The sequence below is a fragment of the Echeneis naucrates genome, chromosome 8 (genome assembly GCF_900963305.1).
Source record: "Echeneis naucrates chromosome 8, fEcheNa1.1, whole genome shotgun sequence".
Taxonomy (NCBI): domain Eukaryota; kingdom Metazoa; phylum Chordata; class Actinopteri; order Carangiformes; family Echeneidae; genus Echeneis; species Echeneis naucrates.
Window position 1 is genome coordinate 14,238,599 of NC_042518.1, and position 25,076 is coordinate 14,263,674.

Genomic DNA, 25,076 nt, shown 5'->3' on the forward strand with positions numbered 1-25,076 from the left:
TGGCACATGATGACCTATCTTTGTGGTCAAAGGTGAACACTGCTCTTAGAGATTGTCTTTTCTATTCATTACATTGCTGTTTTATATTGGGAGAGAAAGACATGAGAGCCAAAGTTCAGAAATTTTTTTTCATTATATATATATATATATATATATATATATATATATATATATATATATATATACACATACATATATATTTTATATTTAACCCACGCTTGCTTTATTGGTTGTTGTTTTATTGGTCATCTTTACTAATTGAGAGTATTATGACACACCCTTTGCCCTTATTGTAGACTGTTGTCAATATGTTTGTATTATTAATAATACATGTGTGTGTTTTTGCCATCTATGCTTCTGTTCAGTTACAACGATGCTGGCTTGGGCCATGAGGCAGTTGGTGGCGTCTCGGTGTTTCCCTGTAGCCAATCACACAATGTGGAACTTTTGCTGTAGTGAAAAGGGTGGGGGCACGAGAAGAAGGGAGAGATGGGGAGGGCGAAGCGGAACCCGGATGCTGAAGCTGCCCGATGAAGAGAAGGAAGCTGGAAGAGAGTGAGGGGTGGGGAAACAGAGGAGAAGCAGCAGGAGGAGGCCAACCCGTGGATGATGACACTCCTGTGGATGAGGGCAACTTCTGACAACCTGAAAGATTATCTCCCCCCCCCCCCCCCCTCGAGGCGATCTCTGCTGATTTTTGCGCTACTCTGCAACAGCCTGGCGCCAGCTGAGGGAGGAGATGCGGTGATATCATGAGCAGAGCCGGTCAGGGCCAACAGAAAGAGACAGAGAGGAAGCGAGAGGGAGGGAGCGAGGGAGGGAGGGAGGAGAAGCGGGGAGTCGGCTACCACCACCAAGCCAGTTGAGGATGCTTGTTGTTTCGAGAAACGGGATGAATCACCGGGCTGAGCGCTGATCGTCCCCCCGGTACACGGAGCTGTCCTGACGGGCGCGCTCCGCCTGTCTGGCCCGGTCTAAGCCGAGGCTGTTCGGCTTTTTGATGCTCTCCCCCCTCTTCCTCTATTTCCTGATGCAGGGCCGGGGAGGGGGTAAGCCAAAGTGTGCACCGGATATCGGAAAAGCCATTCTTCTTGCTGATGCTGTTGTGATAATAGATTATTATCTGGACAACGTCGCGTCTGCCCAGAAAGGCAGGTCCTGACCAAACGAGGCCCGGCTTGAGGAGAATTATGAAAAGGTTTTCGGACGGCAGCAGCAGAGAGGAGGGGGGTCCCTGATATCGATCAGAGAATGGATTCAATCAGAGCATTCTGACCTGGGATATTTGAGACTCTGCTCCAAAAGAAATCAGTCTGAGGCTAATGAAGCCTTCCTGTCCAGGTCTGAGTCAGAGTCTTTTCTGTACTGCTCCACTTTTGACCAGCTCCATAAGCTAAACAGGATCAATCAGCTTTAAACTACTGTTAATTATAGCAGGGGTGGGTTTGATGTGACTGTTCACTGGCACCGGCCAAACCTCACTACAACGTCCCTTTCTTGCTGATCTTTTCTACCTTCCCTCTGAATGATGCTGCTGTAGTGAAAGAGACACGTCCCAATATTGGAAAATACTTTATTCTAGGCCTTACAGAGTGGAAAACTCCCAACACGGACCTGACCGCATGACAAACAAGTGCATGGGAGTAGCCTGCAGGGCCCGGCTTTAGATCACGACCAGTCCTCCGCACCTCCTCTCCTCTCCACCGCCGTGCGGCCGCCTGTGATGTGCGTTACGGCATTACGCACGGAGCAGCACCGAGCGCTATCTTGATCTGCCTTATATCAGGAATTGATTTTCATCTCGGGAACGATGAGCAGCAAGGAGCTGACGGTGGGCCAGTCCAACCAGTATGTAGGGCCTTACAGGCTGGAGAAGACGCTCGGGAAGGGACAGACAGGTAGGAACCGCCTACATCACCTCGGTTCCTGCAGCAAGGCGGAGGGGACTTATGCATCAGCTGATCCCACGGTGTTACACACCCTTTGCAATGTGATACGGAGGGTTCATGCTTTAATCCTTATTGTGTGTTCTTATCTTCAACTGTTTCATCCTGCTCAGTCCCAGATAGTCTCATTACAGGGTGTGCTTTTAGAATTTGGAGAGTGAGAGGACATCGGCGTGCCATTTGACATAATATCCATATCATTTGATTTTTTTTTTTTTTTTTTTTTTTTTGTTTAGTCTGTGCTTGTGACAATGCCAGTAAAGCCCTTTGAATAATTTATGACATCCCTTCCATCCAGTTTTCACACTGCATTATGATTTCTGATATCCAAATATTTTCTTCCCCTGTCTCTGTCTGCCCCTGCAGGACTGGTGAAGTTGGGTGTCCACTGTATAACAGGACAGAAGGTGGCCATAAAGATTGTCAACAGGGAGAAACTCTCCGAATCTGTTCTAATGAAGGTATAGCATCTACCCACCTATCTGTCTATCTGTCTATCTATCTATCTATCTATCTGTCTATCTATCTATCTATCTATCTATCTATCTATCTATCTATCTATCTATCTATCTATCTATCTATCTATCTATCTATCTATCTATCTGCTGCATCTGCTGTATCTGTTGTTAGGCTGCAATCATGTTAGTCTTGCACTCTCCAGCCAACAGAAATAGAGTCTGTATTTTTGTCAGGAAAAGCCCGACAGTGTGTTGTAACTTGGAGCTGCTGAGTGTGTGGGCACTGCCACTGTGTACGAACAATAGAGATGATTTCAGTCTGCGAATTAAGCCCATGTGATGAAAGCTGCTGCAGCTGAAACACACTGGACTGAAATAAAATACAAATTAAAAAGCTTTTATCGGCCGGTGTGTCTAATGTGGCTGATAACTTGAAGCTCTGTTCTGTCTGCTTTTTATAATACATAGCAGGTAACGTGGAAAAGTTCACTCAGCGAGAATGGCCGCCGTTGTGATGTCATATGTTTCACTACCGGCAAACATCTCTAAGTACCGTAATCGCACGGATTGAATTGAAACTTTTGCATGAAGAATCAGCCCGTCGTAGAGGCTGAGGTTTCTGCTGCTTTAGCTGTATAAAATCAGGAACGTTCAGTAACATTTCTGATTGACCAGGTGACAGATAATGGTGATGGGGGGGGCCCACACGTGCCTTCGGTCTCCTGTCCCCTCTTACACAGTAGTAGTGCTGATCTGTATTGATCTGGAAAGTTGCCCATTGCCGACTGCGATCTGCCATTAACTGCATTGCTGGGCTGCTGCCTGTTAGATGGGAAGGTCAGCTAAAGCACTTCTGACACCAAGGAAGTGAACCAGCTTTCTGATGTCGGCAATCTGAATCTGGCTTCGTGTTTTTTTTGGGGGGGTGGTGTTGTTGTTGTTGTTGTTGTTGTTGTTGTTGTTGTTGTTGTTGTTGTGGCATCGTGCTCTTCTCACCACAGACAGATCAAAAACATAGCGTCTGTCTGAAATAACTGCAACACGCTGTTAAAGCCACATTAGCATAACATCACAATCTAAAGTTAACATTCGCGACTTAGCATACTGTTAGCTTTGCGCAGCAGACAGGAAGCTAATGTCGTTTAGATTTGGAGTTGTGTTTCTGGCCACCCGGGAAAATTTAAATGTAATGTTCGCTGACTTTTAGCTGTGTTTTGGCTTGAATCAGCTACTTGGAAGGAAATATCCAACCCTTTAGTTGCTCAATGCTACACTAGCCACGTTTAGCATAGCCACTACTCTCATATACATGAGATTTGATGCTAGGCAGGTAAGGTTCAGTGGATTTATCAGATGTTTTGATTTAAAATCGATGGTCAACCAAGCTAAACCAGCTAAATGCTTTTTAAAAGCAGATGTTCAGTTTGTCTATTGTCTATGTAATTTATTAGTAGTATAAGGATCTGCTAGCTCACTGTGGATATGTTAATATGACATTGTACAAAAGAAAACCCCACAAACTTTTACTATCTCCTTCACATTTTAACACCCATGTCAACCTTCTTCGTTTTACATTTCAAATCACATCATTTGTAACCTTCCTCTTCCTCTCTACATCCCTCCCTCCCCCTGTCTGCCCAGGTGGAGAGAGAGATAGCTATTCTTAAACTAATCGAGCACCCTCACGTTTTGAAGCTGCATGATGTCTATGAGAATAACAAATACCTGTGAGTATCTCTCAATCCTTCTCCTCTTAGTCCACTTTTCTGTCCTTCCTTTCTGCTTCTGGATCTCTGCCGGTGAGGGGGGGTGTTGTAATACAAGACTTAGATAGATAACCATATGTTGTTAACTATATAGTAGGCTGCAAGTATGTGTTATTTGGGCGAATGTTTGCATGAATAGAAAAAGCAGCAGTGACTAATGAACATGAATGTTGATGGCAGTTTTTTTCAAATCATGTTGCCAAGGAGCCCTCCGTTCCCTCACCTATTTTCATCTGTCTGCCTGCCCTTCTGCCTCCCAGGTACCTGGTGTTGGAGCATGTGTCCGGCGGGGAGTTGTTTGACTACCTGGTGAAGAAGGGCAGGCTGACCCCAAAAGAGGCCAGGAAGTTCTTCAGACAAATCATCTCTGCCTTGGACTTCTGCCACAGCCATTCCATATGGTATGTGAGAACCTTTTCTCCAGTATCTTGTTTTGCCTCTTTAAATGTGAAATTGATTGCCCTTAGAAAATAATTGTTGATTCTCTGCAACCATTTAATACACCACATTCATCTGATGGTTCATATTGTCCATCACACCAAGGCGTTGAAAGCTTTTAATGTAATGGTGGAAAATATGTTTGAACATCAAAGTACCAAATCAGCATTGCGAAAATATCCCAGTAAAAGAAAGACCTCTACTGGAATCAGATTCCAGCATGGCTGATTCTGCAAAAGTACAGTAGCATTTTCAGCAAACTGTAACTGTAGTAAAAGTAACAAGTCATCCCTGACCCCATGGGTCAGGCTTCCTCTTGTCAGGCATCTGACTAGAAAATCTTCTACATTATGGAGCCAAATAACAAAAAGGTGGCAATAGTTTAATGTTCAACAATGCATTGTATTTATATTTATATGTAGTGTATCTTTTTGTGTATATTTTTAATTTAAAAAGTCTGGATAGTGCATGTGCCAAAAATATAGTGGAGTAAAAATATAATATTTTGCTCTAAATGTAAGTTAAATATAGTTATTTTATAGTTCTATTTGGTGGGAGCGGTGGGGGTAAGGAGGGATAGGGAGAGAAACAACTATTCACACCTTTGGGCAATTTGGAGTCGCCAATTAACATAAAATTGCGTGACTTTGTAGTGTGGGAGGAAGCTGAAGAACCCAGCGAGAACCCACATTGGTACAGGGAAACCATGCAAACTCCTCACAGTTCTATTTGTAGAGTCCTGGGAATTGAAAAAAAAAAACCTTCTTGCTCTGAGGCAATGGTGCTAAACGCCATACAACTCTGCTGCTAGTTGAATAATTAAGATACTGAAATTCTTTAACCCTGGAGATCAAGCATGCAGTAAACATATCATGTCATGACAGTAATCACCAAGTTGAGCTGTAGTTCCTGAGAACCAGATCAGCGTTGTCACAGACAACAGCAACTCTTAACCAAGTTCGCCATTTGATCCAGAACATGCAGGGTCATGCACTGTGGTCTTTTAAGCAGCACATGTCCACTTGGGTACAAATGTTTGCATGACTGGTTGAAGTCAAACAAGCTCAGTTTAGCTTTAGTAGCTCTGTCTTGTCCAGAAAAAAGACCTGTGTGTGTACCTGTGTGTATGCAGCCACAGAGACCTGAAGCCAGAGAATCTTCTCCTGGATGAGAAGAACAACATCAGGATAGCAGACTTTGGCATGGCCTCCCTCCAAGTGGGAGACAGCCTGCTGGAAACCAGTTGTGGGTGCGTACAGTGTTCAGTCTTTGGGGTTCTAAAACACTTTAAAAACATCTGTCTATCAGGAGAAACACAGTTTAGCAGATACAATTAGTAAGGAACTGTACACTCAAACTAAACTAATTTCCCCACTTCTCTCCTTACAGATCTCCACATTATGCATGCCCAGAGGTCATAAGGGTAGGTAATTTCAGTCTGTATGTGTGTGTGTGTGTGTGTGTGTGCGCGCGCACATACGTGTAAGCATTTCTAATGTTACCCTCTATCTATGTTCACGTATCAGGGGGAGAAGTATGATGGCCGCAGGGCAGACGTTTGGAGTTGTGGAGTCATCCTCTTTGCTCTTCTTGTGGTATGAACATTATTTAATTCTAATCTATCTTTCTCTTGAGGTCTTTGTCATTTACCTACCTTTAATCCTATACAGAAATATATTCACATTTAACTTAATACTTTGCTTGCTAGCTTGTCTTTAGGAAGTATTAAAGATACCTTGGGGAGATCTTTGGGCACCAGTGACAGCATTTTGATAATTGAAGTTTTGTTTGTTGCTTGTCCTCCACAAGACTTGTAACAGCTACTGGGATTCACACAGTTCGCAACTTCATAAGTTTCCCCTGTTTGACTGCTAGTATTCTGACATGCTAACAACAATACAAGAAAAATGAATGAATGAAACACAAGTCAGACAAAGTTGTTTGTGTTTGCAAGAAAACGCCACAGGACACCCTTGAAAGTACCACCTACTACTGTCCAAACCTTACAGTGCAGTCAAGTCAATTTTTATTTCTATAGCATCAACTCACAATAGAAGTTATCACAAGGCTCTTTCTAAATGTAGCAGGTCTAGGCCTTCTCCTCAAGATATCTTGTATAATTACAGAAAAAATAGCAGCTACTTCACAGTAGTCATTATTTTTTAATTATAATTAATTTATCAGCAGGCATTGAGCAGGATCATGGGGGTGGTCTGTGGTGTGCGGCTGTATATCCAGACTCTACAGCTGTGACGGTGGCAAGACTTGTGGAGATTAACAACAGAGTGAGGAAGAGCAAAGGGGTTGGGCTCAGGGAGATGGAAAAATGAAAAAGAGAAGGGTACACAGTCTGGATGTTAAAGACTCAGTGATTTCAGAAAGATTACAGAAATCTCGTTGGCCACACAACCTAGACTGTACTGAATATACTAGGTTTGAGTGATTGATTGAATCGTGTACTTATTTACATTTCCCATAATTTCTCATTCTCTTCCTGTGTCTCTTCACTATCTGCCATCTCATGCCGCTCCAGGGTGCCTTGCCCTTTGACCACGACAACTTACGGCAGCTTCTTGAGAAAGTGAAGAGCGGAGTGTTTCACATGCCCCACTTTATACCTCCTGACTGCCAGGCTCTGCTGAAGGGAATGATAGAAGTCAACCCTGATAAGAGACTCACGGTGAGGAGATCATGGAGACAAGGGAAGGAGGGATAGTTAAAAAATTAAATACATTTAAAAAAGCAATGATATTGAGGCACATTGAATGTTTGGATTTGTGGTCGGGGGTATGTTTGCACAGCATCACTGAACAACATTAGAACTCTGTCAAAGCTGATGAGAAACACGTTTTAATTAATATTGTCAACACACAGCAGTGTGCAGATGAGCTTTGGCATTTTGAGTAACATTTACAGGACGTTTAATGAATTAATATCATCTAATCATTTTGTGCACAGAAATCTTTGATGTAGTGAGCATTGTTTCCTCCCAGGTCAGTGGGAGAAAAGCAGCACAAATCAGATATTTTGTACGTGACAAGTCAAACAGTATACGTCAGCCTATTTAATTAACTGAAAATGTCACAGAGATTGCAGAAGAGCAGACATCATATCCATAATTGTGTCTATGATGAACCTAATGGACCATTTGCAAAACTCCATCTATTGAATGGGTGATGCCCAGTCAAATGTTAGCAATCATCAGCTTTAGCCCTCTCCACATGCTTGGGCTGTAGTAAGAATCATACTTTCATAAATTATTTACACATCTCCAGATGTGTAAAGACTGGATTAAATGCATTGCTTGTCTGCTGTAGCATAGCTCCAAACATTAGCATTTCCAACCAATGTGCCAACCAGTAACCAGTCATCAATGTTAGGGTCAGGATCCTGAAGGAACTTAAGTTAATCAGTAATCAGTGGTGTTGACCTTCTGTGTTTCCAGCTCTGGACAATGATAGCATTATTTTATTGAAATAAATTTGAGACTCCTGAGAGTGATTCTCTTGTGAGCTTAATAGTGAAAATGACGAAAATATAAAATAACAAATGAACCGATGATGGTGATTATGTTATGTCCAGGACTACAGTTTTAGAAACGGCTTTTAATAAGATAGACAACTAGCTACATCTAGTTGCTGACAGAAAGTTACTTAGAAAGTTAGTTGCCTCCTAGATAGGAAAAATCTGCCCCTGCTGCTTGCTTCAGGAATTCTACATAAAAATTCCTGTATAAAAGATAAATATGCTGCTATCAGTGAAAACTGCAGAGTTGGCAGGCATATGGAGGAATAAAAAGGTAGATAGCACAAAAAGAACTTCTCGCTCAATTGCATATACATCTGGGCAGATCCCGGCTGTGGTTCTCAATGTCGGACAGCAAATTTTCTGAGTGTGAACCAGAACCAATCTAGATGTGCATGTGAGAATCCAAGGCTGGAATAACCTGCAGTCAGACTTTGCAAATGGTCAATTTTTGTTCCTCGTGTTGCACTGCATCAGGCTCAACAGATCATGAACCATAAGCCTGGCATTTCAGAGGGATGAAGGGGGGGGGGGGGGGGGCTTAGCCAAAAGGTTTGTTTCATGATGACAGAAATGAAGACTGACTTAAGAGTTTACAGAGGGAGGATGAGGGGAAAGGAAATGAGTAAGGTGGAACACAAGAATGAGCTTAAGGTATCGCTTGGAGGCAGGAGGAGAATCCATCATGACAGCACTTTTTATATCTGTTTTCAAAGTTTGGGAGGAGAAGTGAAGGAAGTATAGAGTGTGCAGAGGGGAAGACTTAAGCATACACATGTACAATATGAATGAATGGATGGATGCTTTGAATTGCTTCATCAGTGGCTGAAAGGAGGGATCTCTTCCTTTTCACCTAAATGTCAACTCCCCATTCTGAAAGAAAAACTTGAAAATAATGAGTGCAGAGAGGCAAAAAGGGGGGATGAGTAGATGAATGGATGAACCACTGACTGAAAGAACTACTGCAAGAAATTCCTCTGCAAGTTATAAGAGGGAGCTGGGATGAAGCAGACATGTGGGATGGAAATGAATTCATGGTTATCAGACATGGTGATGTTGTGGTTGGCATGCTACTAATGAAAAAAGTCAGCGAATGTAAAAGTATAGTCAGTCATTCAGCTAAAACAGAGGAGATTTAATCAAAGCTGTGGGTTTGTATTTGCCTGATGAGCTGTTGATTAATGAAGCCTAAAACCAGGTCAGACTATCTGTGCCTGTCTGCCTGCTCATTCCATGGAAACCACCCACCACGCCGATGTAAAACCAGTAAGTCTGCAGTGAGCATGAACCTGAGATGAATCCTAGCATTTTAGGTTTCTCATCAAGGTCTGGAGGAGACTGGAGGAGTTTCTCATCTGTGCAGCAAAAAGTGCCTCAAAACTAACTTGCAAATTCAAAGCTCTAACTGCATGCAGCTGCAAGCTACTCTCATGTCTGCAGATGTACAAATATAGTGGTCACAGTAGGCCCGCTTATGACTTTTGCGTTCTTGTAAAACTGCAGCAGTTCAACTGCTCCACCCCAGAGAGACCCTGTGCAGCACTGATGTGTTGGCTAGCACTGTATGCCGTCCTAATGCAGAGAGGGGACTACACACTATACAGAGTATATGATGTACCAGGGCATCCAGAACTGCTGAAAAAAAAAATCCTGGGGTCATGAAAAGTAGAAACATGACTCTACAGCCAGCAGCCAACAGCTCTGTGAGGCTGCACTTAAGGCTAATGTCATTGTGCTGCCATGCTTACAGTGACAATGTTAACATGCTGATGTTAAGCAGGTATAGTGTTTACCATGTTCACCATTTCACTTGGCATGCTAACACTTGTCAATTAGCTCTAAACACAAAGCACATCTGAGCCTGATGTAAAGGTCATTAGCTTTCCATGTGCTCAGTCATAAACCAAACAACTGAACATGTTAAAACTTTGACCATTGATCCCAGGCTTCTGAAACACATGTGACTCTCTAGCCATTGCTGTGCCAAAAAGTATATCAATTAAACAGTACAGGTATAGTGTTAATGTTAAGTTAAACTTAACTTAAAACAAATTGTTCCTTCTCATGGAGAAAATACATGCCAAAGTGTTTTACTGCTTAGTCATCACAGTTATCACAGGGTTGATTGAGCTTTAAAAAAAGGAGGGCATGTTCTTAAATTAATCAGTGGTTTAACATTGTCTCATATTTTTGTTGATTACAGCTAGAAGCAATACAGAAACACGCCTGGTACCAGTAAGTTGCACATTTTCTTTCATACTTTGTCCGCACTTTCCTGTTCCTGCCCTGTCTGAAGCTGCTTCAACAAAGCAATAACAACTGCAAAGCAAAAGAAACAGTCTCTCATTCCTGTGTTTATTTTGTTTATTTTAACAGAACTTCCTTTAATGGGAATTTCCAATTTCGCTTCCCCAGTGGAAATTTAACCTCTGCAATATTGGTCCTTATTGTCTCCCAATCCTTGCTGTAATCTTTAAGATGTTCCTAACATGTCTAGCTTCACATATTAACAACAGAAAATGTTGTTCCCCTGTCAGGAGTGGCCGTAACGAGCCTTGCCCTGAGCAGCCGCCTCCTCGTCGCGTGTGTTTGAAGAGGATCCTGTCCTTAACAGAGCTGGATCCTGACGTGCTGGAGAGCATGTACTCTTTAGGGTGCTTCAGAGACCGAGTCAAACTCACACAGGACCTTACAAGTGAGGAGTGAGTAAATATGACCCATCAAACATTTTCAGTTCAAACCAAAATATTCTGTGAAGTATGATACTCAAAATCCAATCACCGATCAGTCAGTTTCATCGATCACCTTATGAGTCTGTGTGTTCAGGACCGCAGTGTGCAATGACACACACAGACTCATAAGGTGGAATCATTAGCAGCCCCACTGCCATGGCTGGTAAACACAGGCTTGTGTCTGGCCTATCAGGTTCATATACACATATACACAGCCAGTCACTTATTTAACGTCATTAATCTGCCTGGAGTGACAAGAAAAAGAGCAACAGTATCAACAATGCCTCTTTCATTTCACCCTTATGTCCATATTTCCACAAATCCCTTATAAGACAAACCCTAACCCTAATCTTAACCCTGACGTCTTTATTTACATTACAGCAGCAGCACTAGTACTTTCCTGTTGAACAAGAAAAGCCAACAAATATGAATAGTTCAAGCAGCTCTCTCGCATCTGAAATTTCATCATAGCATATCAGTAACTAGAGCTCATAAGAAACAAGGGGTAAGAGATTGCAAGTTAATAGCCAGTATTAGTATTGACAGCTGTTTACTTGCCAGTGTTGCACCTATAGTACATGTGGAAGAGCTCTGAGAAGCTTCTCTTTTAGGGCAAGCCTGGATGACTCGGCATTGGAATGTGAGAAGCTGGCCAATTGGGCTGGAGCTAACCGGCTGCTAACTTAAGAAGAAGTGCTAAATTGGAAACAGTGCTTGCTGAAGAAAACAATGAATTTGATGCCTAGCTCAATTCTAATTGATACATTTACAACTCTACTACAGACTCAGAAATAAACAGCTGTTAATGCTAACACTGGCTATGTAGCAATTGCAAAACATTCCCTGTAATAGAACAAAGCCATCAACTATGAAATAAAAAGGCACTGAAATGATTTTAGTTCCTGAAAAGGGATGAATAAACATAGTTTCAGATTTTAGGCTATGATCGTATGACAATTTAGACTTTTTAGGCTCTTGCCCTGCCGATAGTGTTCAGAAGTACAAATGATATTTGGTTCAGTTCGGTTTGTAATTATCTATACAAACCGAACTGAACCAAATGTAATAATATTTAATAATTAATGTTTTCTGACTGTTTATTAAATATTAAATATTTCCTATATGAGCTGATCAGCTATTACAATTTTTGCCAGATATACAGAAGCTGTCAGGAGGCCTGGAACAACTGTCTGTCTTTTCTGTTGTTATTTTTGACCTGTGATTTCTGTGTCTCTCTTCCTATAGAGAGAACCAGGAGAAGATGATCTACTACCTCCTGTTGGACAGGAAAGAGCGGTACCCTAGCTGTGAGGACGAGGATCTGCCTCCCAGAAATGATGCCGGTGAACAGTTGTGCTTTAAAACCATTGATGGTCCAGACAAGAATAACATGTCAAAAGCTTATGAAAAAAAGATTAGTTTGACTTTGAACTCTGCTTTTACAATAAAAAATGTTTCCACTCTTTGGATCTCCTCCAAGACCCACCCAGGAAACGTGTGGATTCCCCGATGTTGACACGCCATGGCCGCTGTCGTCCGGAGAGGAAGAGCCTGGAAGTCCTCAGTGTCACAGAACAGGGGTCTCCCACGCCACCTCGCAGGGCCTTGGACACAAATGCACACAGCCAGAGGTATTAACCAACAATGCTGTATCATGACATTTTTAGCTACTTAAAATTGTAGGGAGTAAAAATCCTAACTTTAACGATAAACTACCAACTGTTGTCATCAGGTCTCGCTCAGTCAGCGGAGCATCCACAGGTTTGTCCTCCAGTCCACTCAGCAGTCCCAGGGTAAGAGCTTCTCTTTCATTTAATCTACACGTCTTTGTTCAACTCTACACTAGAGATAGACCAATTTGTTTTTTTCAGGCCCGATACCGATACCAATTATTAGTATGGCGTCATGGAGGCCAATAACCAATATCTGTAGCCGATATTCATTTGCAGTAAAAGCGAAAATAATGGTGTCAAAATTTTGAGTAATACAAACTCCAACACTTAACTTTTTTTAAATGCCTTTAAGCATATGTTTATTAAACAGCATCAGATTTGCAACATGTTTTTTGTGTTTTTACAAGTTTTTTAATTATTATTTATTTATTTATTTATTTTTTATCTTAGACAATAGACATCTTTGTATTAAAATTCTAACAAAAAGTGCCTAGGCTAAGCAGCATGTCTTATAAATGAAAACTCAAACAAATAAATAGCTCCCTAAAGTTTTCTACAGTAAATCAAGTTTTCCAAAATGTGGTGAGGGTTCCTGGCTCGGCCCGGCCGATAATTGGTCAATCCCTACCTTACACGGCTCAACTTTATCTCCACTGCTGTCTTTACACCACAGAACAGGAAGCACTTCATTCACATTGGTCATAAACAGCAGCAGGAGTCTTCAGATTTTTACTGCTTTGTTTAACGTTTACATCTTCAGTATAAACAACTGCACTTGGCTCAAATAATATTAAAATAAGATTTAACAGAGTGTTGGCTTTATCCTTTCCTTTGTAATTTGATGGCAACAGGAAAACTGTAGCTTTAACTTTGTCCTTTAACCTGTGGTGATGTGATTTCCCCATGCCTCTTTTTCCTGTCTTTTTCTATTGAAGTATATAGTTAACATTAATGTATAAAAAGCTGCTTTAATGCATAAAAATGATCTTAGGCCATCAAAAATATAAAAACAAAATTCCTGTGATCTTTTTGCTTTTTGGGTCAGACTGTCGCTGCTTATCATACCTTTCCATCAAACTGTCACACTGTCGGTCATACACATTCTCATTTCATGGACACACCATACTGCGTCCTACAAAAGTCTGTGCACATGGGGACAGTTAACGTATTACTTACCCATCCCTTTGGTAGATCGGGTCCAGTCTTTTTGAAAAATCACATCCATTAATCATAACTCATGACCATTGCTTTCTGTCCATCCCTCTATCCCTCCTTCTCCCCATATTTCTCTGTCTGCCCATCAGAGCCCGGTCTTCACTTTCAGCCAATCAGAAGTCACCTCCACCTCTGCTTCCTCCAAAGACCCCAAACCAGGAAGTTCTACCACCTCTCGGCCCACCCGCCCAACGCCTGACCCCAAAACCCAGACCTTGCCCTCAAAGGGCCCCGCTGAGCGGCCCCAACTTCACTCCATGAAGTCCCTCCCTCTTCAGGGTCCACGTTCCCCCTCCCCGTCTCCGTCCCCGCTCCTCTCTCCCATCCCACGCTTCTTCAACTTCCCATCATCATCTGTCTTCAAGTCCAAGAACGTCCACTCATCCTCTAACTCCTCTGCCACCCCTCCCCCTGTTTCACAGGTCACGCCACAGGGCTCACCGCTGCCCACCCCACTAGGCACGCCTGTGCACCAAATCCAGCACCCATCCTCCACCACCCCGCCCTCCTCTTCCTCGTCGTCTTCTTCTTCCAGAGCGGACGGAGCTGGCGGGGCCTCACTGTCACTAACCCCGCCCTCCAGCCCAGGCGGCAGTGGCGGACTGGCTGCCTCAAGCTCTGCCCACTGGAGAACAAGACTCAATTCATTTAAAAACAACTTGCTGGGCTCGCCGCGCTTTCACCGGCGCAAACTGCAAGGTTCGTGAAGCTGAAACAAAACCTACACAAAATAAATCATCCAGCGCAGAGATGCAAAATGGAAGCAGATCTAATTGTTTAAGTTCAGTTATTCTTTGGAGGTCAATGGAAATCAGACAATAAATGGGCTTTACAGTAAGAGAAAATAGGGCAAACAAATGTCAGAAGAAAATGGTTGTCTCCTCTGGGAAGAGAAGTAAAGAATGGTGGCCTTTTGTCTGGGACAGACTGATAAAACAAATATAACTTGAGAACTGAAAATGATTTTGACTCTAAGAATCAAGTCTTATGCTGCAGTGAAGATTAACAACCTTAATAGCAGAAACTGAAGATTATGACTTAGAAAAGCTGTCAAATGTACATTAACTGTGGTAGGTTTATAGACGAATATATTCCTTCTTTTAGACTGTTGAATAGCTCGTATGTCCTTGTTTGGTTACTTTTCGGAAGTCAGCATTCTTGCTATTTTGTCACACCTGATTTATCATTTCTGGTGGGGTAAAGGTATGTCCTTGGTTGGTTGCTGATAGTTGGCAAATGATAAATAATGAGCAAACAATTGAAGGGGCCAATTCAATGATTGCTAGCCACTTTGTTAGCATCAGGTCATAGTTCGAACATTTAGGTGTAGAGTTTAATCTGGATTTGCCAGTAGTGTAAGATGCTATGTAGTTAATGTTTATTTAATACATAAAAAATACTAAGTTAATGACATGGTAAATAATGATGATGACTTTTATTTACGCTTTTCATTACAAAGAGTTTTTCTCTTGTGTTTTTTGCTGCACAAACAAAAAGGAACAGAAAAAGAAGCAGAAGAAAAATGAGAGCAAAAACAGTAGGGCTGCAGGAGCGTCAGCTGCTTTGACCCCTAAAAATAACTTGACCCAGCTACATGCACTTACTTCCAGCTTGTTCCAAACCTGGCCCAGAGCCTAAATACAACGTCTGACAGAATCTCAGCAAAACCCCACAACCGCAGGGGGTACATTGGCAAACTGAGGTTTTCTGCTGCGCTGAACAACAGCATGTCCATAACTGTGAGACATAAATGTTTTCCTTCGTAAGTGTGCACTTGATGTACTGCAAATGGTTAAAACAATCAGATTCTTCCTACTCTGCATCTATACCCAAGATAGAATCTACTATTACTGTGAAACAAGCCTGAGGCTGTGATGAATAATGTCAGATTCTGTGGTAATTCGTAATCGGTGAAATTGAATCAAAGCCTATCATGAAGAGTCAATGCCCTTTTCGTCTTTCCTCCTCTTTTAGTTCCTACATCCGAGGACATGTCCAGTTTAACTCCAGAGTCCAGTCCAGAGTGAGTACACACAAGTCTTAATATATTTTCTATCTCAGTACAAAAAAAGAAAAGTTTCTTACCATGGTTGACAAAACAATTTAGTAGTAATTTAGTAGTAGTAGTAGTAATTTTTTGGTGCTGTAACGCCCTCAAGGTCCAGAACATAGATGGGAACTGTCCAGTTGTTTAGAGAGACCAGCAAAGATAGAAGGAATGCAAATACTGTTGTCCAAAGGCATTAGTTTTTGTAAGTGCACTATAGCTGTAGGATTTGCAAAAAAGAATCAGTTGGCATGCAGACTTTGTTTTTTACAAGAGGCTCCAGTAAATGCCCTCTGGCTATGTGCTATTTTATGTGATAGCAGTTATATTGAGCGTCTCATTCAATCTGTCCTGTAAGTGAAATGTTGAGTACAAATGCTGCATTTTAACGTCAGTAAAATTATATATGAAACACTTGCTTATTCACAGACTTGCCAAGAGGTCCTGGTTTGGTAACTTCATCAGCCTGGAGAAAGAGGAGCAGATCTTTGTTTTGATTCGAGACAAGCCGCTCAGTTCCATCAAGGCTGACATCGTTCATGCCTTTCTCTCTGTGAGTAGAGCTCAGATAAACCTCAGTGGCTGCCAGCATGACTTCATTTCCTATTTATAATGTTAGAGGCCCAGCTTTAAGTGTATCTGTTTTTTTGTTTTTTGTTTTTCCCTGAGTGGCTTTTCTCTTGGCTCTCCAGATCCCGTCCCTCAGCCACAGTGTGGTGTCTCAGAACAGTTTCCGAGCAGAGTACAAGTCCTCTGGTGGCCCCTCTGTCTTCCAGAAGCCTGTCAAGTTCCAAGTATTATTTCATTTTCAATGGTTGCAGCCTTGATTCCAGTCAAAATTTAGCTTCTCCCTCTGAAGAGTTTGAGTTTTTTACTGTGAGCATTACATTAATTGCATTAGATTCAGTCGAATGTTGTATGGTGGAGATACAGATTTTTATTTTGGCTTTGAGAAGCTTCTGATTTCTAATTTTGTAAATATAAAAATATAAAGTTGTTAGGAACCAAGAAAACGAGAATAGTCTAAAAATATACAGTTCTTAAATTGTGTTTAAAAAGAGATTTAATACCAGTCTACAGATTTCATGGGTCATTTTTCTAAACACATTTGCTATCACTATGTCCTAAATCTTTAAAATTAAAATTGTTCTTTTACCGTTGTAGGTGGACATTGCATTCTCTGAGGGAGAGAGGGAGCGAGAGAGGGAGCGAGCAGAGAGGGAAGGAAGGAGGGAAATGGGCATCTATAGCGTCACCTTCACTCTTATAGCAGGTATGAAAATACGTTGACATGGAGATAGATAAAGACGTGAGTTCATTACAATGGAGTATCTGAAGAGAGCACATGTATGTCAGTTTGCTTCTGTACTGAGGGTACTTTTTCCAAATTGTCCTTCCCGTTCTTTATAGTAGGTGTGATCACAGTATCTTCTGTAAAGTCTCCCTGGCAGCGTTAGAAAAGCGATAACACCTATAAACTTTTCAGATGCATGTTCAGAGACAAAAATAACCAGAGGCCATGCCCATAATTCATACAATGGCTATTCCTAAGAGCGAATGAAAATGGATAACATCGGTTAACCTGGCAGAAAAAAAATTTGGCTGGTATCAGTAGAATATCAGACACATCCATACCCATTTCATGGTTCTGTGAGAATTTTCATTGTAATTCCTTATATTTAAGACTTTTAAAAATGCTCCCTTTTGCAGTAGCAATTCGACAATGAAAAGTTGATCCCCTCTCTGCTCAGGTCCCAGTCGCAGATTCAAAAGAGTTGTGGAAACCATTCAGGCTCAGCTCCTGAGTACTCATGATCAGCCCTCTGTGCAGGCACTGGCTGGTGAGTAACACACACAAGCACATATGCACTAGGTGTACCAAGAGTTGGTTTGTTTCATTTCTTCTCTCCTTGTTTTCACATCTTGCTGGTCAGATGAGAGAAACGGTCAGCTTTCCCGCCAGCCCAGCACTCCTTCACGTCAAAACTCTCGGCGCTCCGAAAGCGGATCAGATCGTGAGCGGGGAGAGAGGGAGCGTGCGGTGGATGGGGGCAGCGGAAGTGGGAGCAGCAGTAGCACCGTCTTACAAAGGCGAGGGTCAGGGAAAGACAAGACCAGACTCCTCTCATCGTCAAATGGAACCCAGTCTCATCCATGAGAAGAATGTTATGGAAGAGAGGCCTTTCTCGCTTCCTTCCCTCTCGTCCTATCCACATTGTTTCCTTATCTGTTTCCTTACTGCCTGCCTTGCTTCCTACCATTACTCCTTAGCAATGGGATGGAGGAGGGGGAAGTTTTTCCTTGAAGCTGATCTAAGGATATGACGGAAATTCACCCACAAATGGCTGATTAAAGCAGAAATGGGAGCGATGGGTTGAGCTGATCTCTAGTCAGTCTTCAAGGGCAGCTTCACCTAGAGGGTGAGAATGTCCGAAGAGTCCGACCTTACTAGAAAGATCCATGAAAAACTCACAGTCAGGGAGACACATGGTTCACCCACTCTGAAAAATCAAAGAAAGCACATTACCTTCCCACTAACAAGCCACATGCAACATGTGGTTCAAATCCAACAGGAAATCATCATTAGTCTGTAAAATGGCATAATAAGCACCTCAAGGGCATTCTCGCATAGCACCTCGTGTCCATCCAAATATCACCTCATCAAGTCTCCAGAACAACGCCAGACCAAACACCCACTCTCCTTGCTTCTCCTCATTTTCTGATTGAAGACAATAATATGCTTGTAAGCAAATCAACAAAACAATGGTGTCTTTTGAGCAAAGAACGAATGAATCCTAATTAAGACTTTATTGGTGAAGTGGATTTTATCTTAAAATAATGAGCAGAGGGGAACTTAGAGAAGATTAAAACTTTCCCTGGAGAGTATGAGAAGTATCAAAGTCTGACAGTTATTTCTGAATTACACTGATAAAGCTATGATACCATATTGCCTTTAATGGAGGAGGGAAAAGTGGATAGCTGGTTAGATTTAGCCCCACTCGTCACACCACGACAAGTAAATGCTCCCACTGGAAGAGAGGGAGATAAATAGATAGAGACAAAACAGAGGATAACTAGAAGTAGGTATCCATTTGGTAGCAAAGGAAGTTGCCCAAAGCTTCTTCAGCTAGTTTATAGATGACAATGAAAGTCTTTAGTTTCATCAAAGACTTTAGTTGTAGTTTATCTTAATACAGCATTGATCTGCCATGTGTGCAGTGAAAGAGTTATTGTTCTTTGTTGTAGTTTCTGCTGTTTCAGCAACTACAATGTAAGAGATAGGCGTCACAATTAACAGTCCTTGTTCCACACAAATATGCATAATAACTTTGAGCTCCATCTAAACTATTTAAAATGAGACTTCAGCTGTCTGAGTCAGACCAAGATTCACTAAACCCCATTGCTGAGCAACAGTTGTCCATCTCATAGCTTGGTAAGCAAAACAAGGGGCAGCAGGTTAAACAAAGGATAATGTATGAGACATTCGTTTTGTTTCATTTATTTGGCTTTTTACAGCATTAACAATTCATTTGCTAGCTGAGGTTGATGCTGATAAGATCTGCCAATGATTTCAGAAAAAGAGATTATTGCTGCACTTGTTTCCTGTTTGAGACTGAGCCTTTCGGAATTATAGATAGTTGGATGGTGGATTGTGTGTTTTTTTTATATTGGCCTGACAGGACAAATTTTTAGATGAGCACTAAAAACATGTAATACTATAATTAATCTTTTAACTGTGGTAAAAACCCACATACTATGGAATGAATGTTGAAAAGCAGGACATTTTACCCACCCCCTTGAAACCAGAACAGTCTTGGATCAACCAGGACATCATAACTTGATACTATAGAAGTGCCTGAAAACCAAACAAACATGGATGCGTAGTCTCAAAGAAACTGCTTGTAAACACTGCTAGGATTTGTTGTTATGGGTACTTCCCAAATCCCAAACAAACATAACTGTGTAATCAATGAACAGTAGCACACATGGCTGCTGTGTGATGCAGTATCTCCCAGTTCGATCACCAGGGGCTATGCATTACTCACAGATGCTACAGTGTTAGCTTTATAGTCACATCATTGAAATTAGAGATTTTGTTCAGATAATGCCTTTGGATTTACTGCAGTGCTGCCAGTTCTCTGTCAACACTAACATTATTTATGCCAAGTGGAAGAAACCATTTATTCTGACTCTTTCAATTCTAATTTCATTTAAAATATAGGCTGCAGATGAAGCACAAGACTCAGACTGCTGAAATCCCATATTAACATGGTGGATCTTGTTGTATCTGGTTTGGCGAGGGTGATTGATTGCAGTGACCAGTAGCTCTTCCATTGTACATATGGATTGTGATTACTGTATTAATAATGGCAAACCTATCCTTTAGCTAAGTTGAAGATTTAAAGCCATGATATTACAGTCCTTCAAAGTGGTGGAATTGTGGAGTCCGGTCAAACTGGACAACAATGTGTAATCTTTTTAGGCCCACCGTTAGGCAAACAAAACCCTCTTTGATTAACAATAGATGCAGAATCATGCAGGCCTCATCCAAGCTCTGAATAAAGCCTCAAGCCCTTTCTGCCTGTCAGAGGAGATAGCCAGGAAGAGAAGAACAAATAATGTAGAACCTTTCACAAGATGGCGGGGGGGGGGGGGGGGGGGCTCTGCTGTGTGTTTTCTCACAAGGACTCTGCACACATGCCTGGAAAGGAGAAAGAGAAGATTCAAGCCACACATGAAGAATGACATTTTGCCAGTTTTTTCCTGTTTAGTTCCCATTCCTTTTTCTTTCGCTGTCTGTTTTTTAAGTGTTTGCCACCAGCAAACCTGAGGACAGCGGCAGCCGCGTGAATGTCACAAACTTGCAATTATTACAAATGTAATAATTTTTTTGTTTCCTTTATATTTATTGAGCATTTATTTATTTATTTATTTACTTACTTACTTACTTACTTGCAATGTCTTTGATGACAGTTTGATTTTTATTTTTAAATTATTGTTGCTATGAAAGTTACGATGAGGAAATAGTTGAGGATGGAGAATTGTAACTTCCAAGATTTACCTGAGGGAAACTTTTTGTTTGTTTATTTGTAAGGGGAATTTTAAAAATACGCTCCAGCCAACCATCAGCAGGTCAAAGTTTTCCCTTACGCGTTAAAATAGCTAAACATCTACTGGATTTTCAACATTCATGTTCTCTTGTCCTTCTGACTTTCTAATTATCCAACTTTCCTTTGAACACAGGTAAAAATTTTTTATTTGTGCAAAAAGCAATTAAGGCATGAGTCCGAAAATGTACACAAGTTCCTCCTTGTCTCAGTCTATTGATTGTAAAAACGGGTTTGTGGTTAAACGGCTGATATAAGATCTCTGGTTAACACAAGCTCAAGACATAAAATACATCACTTGTGTTTTCTTGAAGTTTTCCATCTCTTAAAAAAGGCTGGCTGCCTGCAAGCAGTCAACTGAAACACTGGTTGTTGGAGACATGAACGTCATCACACCAATCGCCTGATTGTGTTTAAACTAGCACTTACTACCTTTTTCCAGTTTTTGTAGAAGAGGTCAGCGCTAAATCAAACTACAAGTTGCGACACCAAAGTCACGATTGTAGAATTGCTGGATAGTTAGCCATGAGCTTTTTCTTTTTGGTGAAAAAAAACATCAAAGTTGCTCATTTGTGAAGATTGTGCTTCTGAACAAAATGTGCATGTATCGTACATTTGTGTTTGTCAGAGTTAGTTTTCTGCAGCATTGAAAAGCCCATACAAAAATCCTGTTGGCTCTCTGTCAAGGGAACCAGGGTGATGCTAACATCCAGGTTAGCCTACAAACCTTCTTTAAGGCAGCACTCTCCTTGGTTAAGACCAAATTCTGGATTTCAATAGCATCACCATTAGCTTTAACTGCACTTTGTAAGAAAAGCTAACTGCTAAACAGTAGCATGTTAGCGTTTTGGTTTTGTTTTGTATTTTTCTTCTTTTAAATAATTATTATAAATTATTTTTATTAAATTTTTTTAATTATTATTTGTATTTATTTATTTATTTTTGTAGCATGTTAGCATGCTGGCATTTTAGCTCAGAGCGTAACTGTGCTTCATAGAGCTGCTTGCATGGCTGCAGGCTTTCAGTCTTGTTCCCATTCCCAATAGACTTCCAATTGTGTTGTCAGTCACTGCGCATTTAGGTAAAGCCTAACTGAAGGAGAATGGAAGTTAACTCATTTTGCATTTTCATTCACTAATTTTTTCGCTTTGTCTCTCACAAATTCCGGCAATCTGTAAAATTTTGTTTGAACGTGTACTTAAATATCATAGGCCAAGTTTAGAAAAGGGATAAATATCCAAATAAAAACTGAACTCTTCAGATAAGCGTCAGGCCCTCCAGTGAGGTTTTGGTATTGAGAGCTTTGTGAAATTTGCTTCCAACTCCTGACAGTTCTGTGCTTGTAGTATGGGACACTGGGTGGGCAAAATCCAGAAAAATCTTCAGTCTAGGTTTTGACCTTAGATGTAACTTTGTCTTTTCCCCTTTTGTGTAATTGGAGGCTATCTGTTCCCATCGTGGCACAATAAAGAAGGCCCCTAAGGAGAATCTAGCCGTGAGATGCACACATCAGAAAGGTCAGCAAACTTTAAATAACACACAGACAGGACACAGAATGTCATGTTGTGCTCCTTTTAGAAAGCAAGGCTCTAGTTTAAAGGATAGGCATTAGAAGAACATAGAAGACGAAACAAAGCCGCTCCAGAATATGTTTCACTATGATTCGAAATCTATTCAAAGACTCAACAGGACCCTCGGCAGATTTTAGGCTACCCTGCTCGCTAAACTCACCTGTGGAAAGGGATCACACTGCTCTCTCCCTCTTCCACTCTTCCCTCCCCCACTCACCCATTCATATAATATTTGCAACTCTCCCTCTTCTCTTTGTACCTCCTGAATCTACACCCATCCTCATCCCAACTGCACATATCTCATCCCCTTATGTAATCAACACCCCCTCCTCTTGTATACATTTTATACACTGTATACTTAAATGCAGACGCTGTGTATGTTTGTATACACTATATGCCTGTCTGTCTCCATTGTATGCCATTCATATCTATGTAGCATTCACTATCTTTTATCAACATTGTAGTCACCGCACCGCTCTTCTTCTCTCATCATTATTGCTCATTCTTCTTCTGCAGATAGAATTATACAACTGTAATCTCTTGTCTACGCCCCATTTTCCCCTCCAACCTATGTCCCACCACACCCCATTATCAGTCATCCCCTCATCTCATGACCCTCCACCCCTAACAGTAAAGAAAGGGTTTTGTTTAGTTTTTTTATTCTGGAGAAATTCATGATGTCATTAAAAAAAAAAACTGAAGGGAGGAGCAGGTGTGTGGGGGAGGGTGGGTCGAGAGAACTGCTAATAAAACAAATGATGACAACGACAATGAAAAATGTCTGTAGTATAATTACAAAAAAGGGAAAGTGCACTATTATGACAATGATTATTATTGCCTGTGAAAAATACTGACCAATAAACAGTGGAAATATATACTGGTGTTGTGTTCTGTTTCATGGTATATTATTTCAATCATTTCATGGCCTGATGGGAAAATTACTGTGATAGTCCTGTGAGGAAACTTGTGTGACAGATGCTTATCCTCTGGGCTCTGACATCACTGACCATGAGAAGTCGTGTCTCAACTCAGGGGCTGCATCCTTTGAGGGAAGCATTTTAAGGCTGATAGTGTCACAGGGTTTTAACGAGGCTGTCCACAATAAAGGTTTTTGTAAAAACAAACGAAAAAAAATCTGTGTTGCTTGACAATTTAGGAGAAGGCCAGACCCTCAAAGACCTTCTAACATTTCTTTTCAAGCAGTGAAATAAGCAGATATGCAAGAGCCAATAAAAATATAGTACACCAATCAATAATTGTCTCACAATTTTTAGTAATTGTAATTTCTGTTGATATATTTACCTTATTTTGTGTGTCTTATAATTTCCAGTACAACTGCATTGTTTTATGAACGTAAAAAAGATGCTAGCATATGACAATTCAATGAAATGTAATTATTTGAAATTCCACTTTTAAGAAGGTTTTTGTACTTTGAGAAGAAGGTGAAGTGGGTAAAATGCTGAATGGGAATAGGAGAGGCTCGCTGCGATGTGAACTGACACAAAGGATCCACAGACCTACATCCATGTGGAGTTCTGCTTTAGCACGTTTTATTGCAGGAAGTGTTTGACACCAGCCTTTGTGTTTAAAGGAAACCAAACAAAGGAAGTGTAGTTCTCCATTTTCACATTGACGCCTCATCATTTTGAAATCCGTCAGCTGGTCACGCTGCAGTGCGATCTAAGCTCTCCAAACCTCCCCGGTTTCGTTTTTTTGTGTTTTTATTACAATATAAACGGCCCCGCGTGTGACGTCATCTACAGTCATGCAGGGAGAAAATAGAGGGAAGAGTTCTCACTTTGACTCTGCGAGAGCGCAACAAAATAACAAGTAAAAAAATTACTTCTTTACAGTTGAAGCTACTAAAGCAAAGCTCTACAGAACAAGTTGCATTTTTCTATTATATAAATTGTATTCCAACTGCAATCTATAGCAATAAACACGGGAAGGAAATTAAAACAGACCTATCTTTACTTACTAACTAAAATACACAGGAAAAAACAAACAAAAACACAAACAAAGTTTTCATGTTTTGGGGTCTTATTTGATTATTAATGACTTTAAGCTCCAGTAGTTAATGCCTACACTGGCACAACCGCGTTGCAGCCCACTGCTGTCTGAACCAGGTGTGGGAGTGAGCCATCCTCCGCAGTCAGAACATCTGTGCTCCGGTGGTTGGAGGAGACGTTAGCTTTCACCGAGAGCTCCTCTGTTATTACTCGGGAAGCAGGCAGAGCACCGCTCAGGCCTTCCTCTACCCGGATTCTCGCCCAGAAAAGTCCCCCAAAGACTCTCCAGGTAAAACATTTAACTGTGTTTCGTCGGCTTTCGTTGAACTGCCGCTCCGGCTTCTCGTTTAGCTCCGCGAACAAACAGGAAGACGTTGCGGCAGCCATCTGTAGGATCTGACAGAGAAGCCGCTGCGGACTGCAGACTGATCGGCACATCGGCGGCCTGGTGATGGTTACTGTTTGCTCGTCAGGGACAGACAGCGAACGAACGACATTCATAACTGACCAAAGACTGGACTTCGTTGCTTCACTTGGTTAACAGCGGGGTGTTTGATTGAGTTTCGTTCAGTTCTCAGGTGAGGATTG

At 41.4% G+C, this 25,076-nt stretch overlaps 2 protein-coding genes across 2 annotated transcripts in view; both read left to right on the forward strand.

Annotated features, from left to right (window-relative positions):
* Nucleotides 1-1,199: 1,199 nt before the first annotated feature.
* brsk1b (BR serine/threonine kinase 1b) lies at nucleotides 1,200-18,922 on the forward strand. The gene is made up of 20 exons (XM_029508116.1): nucleotides 1,200-1,898; nucleotides 2,313-2,407; nucleotides 4,046-4,131; nucleotides 4,431-4,571; nucleotides 5,741-5,857; nucleotides 5,998-6,031; nucleotides 6,135-6,203; nucleotides 7,142-7,288; nucleotides 10,337-10,368; nucleotides 10,671-10,835; nucleotides 12,111-12,208; nucleotides 12,346-12,496; nucleotides 12,598-12,658; nucleotides 13,843-14,452; nucleotides 15,728-15,776; nucleotides 16,230-16,353; nucleotides 16,493-16,594; nucleotides 16,965-17,073; nucleotides 17,552-17,641; nucleotides 17,735-18,922. Exons 1-20 carry the CDS (start codon nucleotides 1,811-1,813, stop codon nucleotides 17,956-17,958), a joined length of 2,592 nt encoding a protein of 863 aa, XP_029363976.1. The 5' UTR covers nucleotides 1,200-1,810; the 3' UTR covers nucleotides 17,959-18,922.
* Nucleotides 18,923-24,632: 5,710 nt separating this feature from the next.
* The window catches only part of cpt1a2b (carnitine palmitoyltransferase 1A2b), a 29,218-nt gene continuing 28,774 nt past the window's right edge, over nucleotides 24,633-25,076 (forward strand). The window contains exon 1 of the mRNA XM_029509346.1: nucleotides 24,633-24,777. The gene's annotated coding sequence lies outside the window, so the exon portion shown is untranslated. The remainder of the gene's footprint in view (nucleotides 24,778-25,076) is intronic.

Excerpts from the sequence above, each read along its gene's own strand:
- brsk1b (XM_029508116.1), top strand. The coding sequence starts at position 1,811 with ATGAGCAGCAAGGAGCTGACGGTGGGCCAGTCCAACCAGTATGTAGGG. Across the intron at positions 7,289-10,336 it reads ACCCTGATAAGAGACTCACG|CTAGAAGCAATACAGAAACA; the intron begins GTGAGGAGATCA and ends TGTTGATTACAG. Across the intron at positions 16,595-16,964 it reads AGAAGCCTGTCAAGTTCCAA|GTGGACATTGCATTCTCTGA; the intron begins GTATTATTTCAT and ends TTACCGTTGTAG.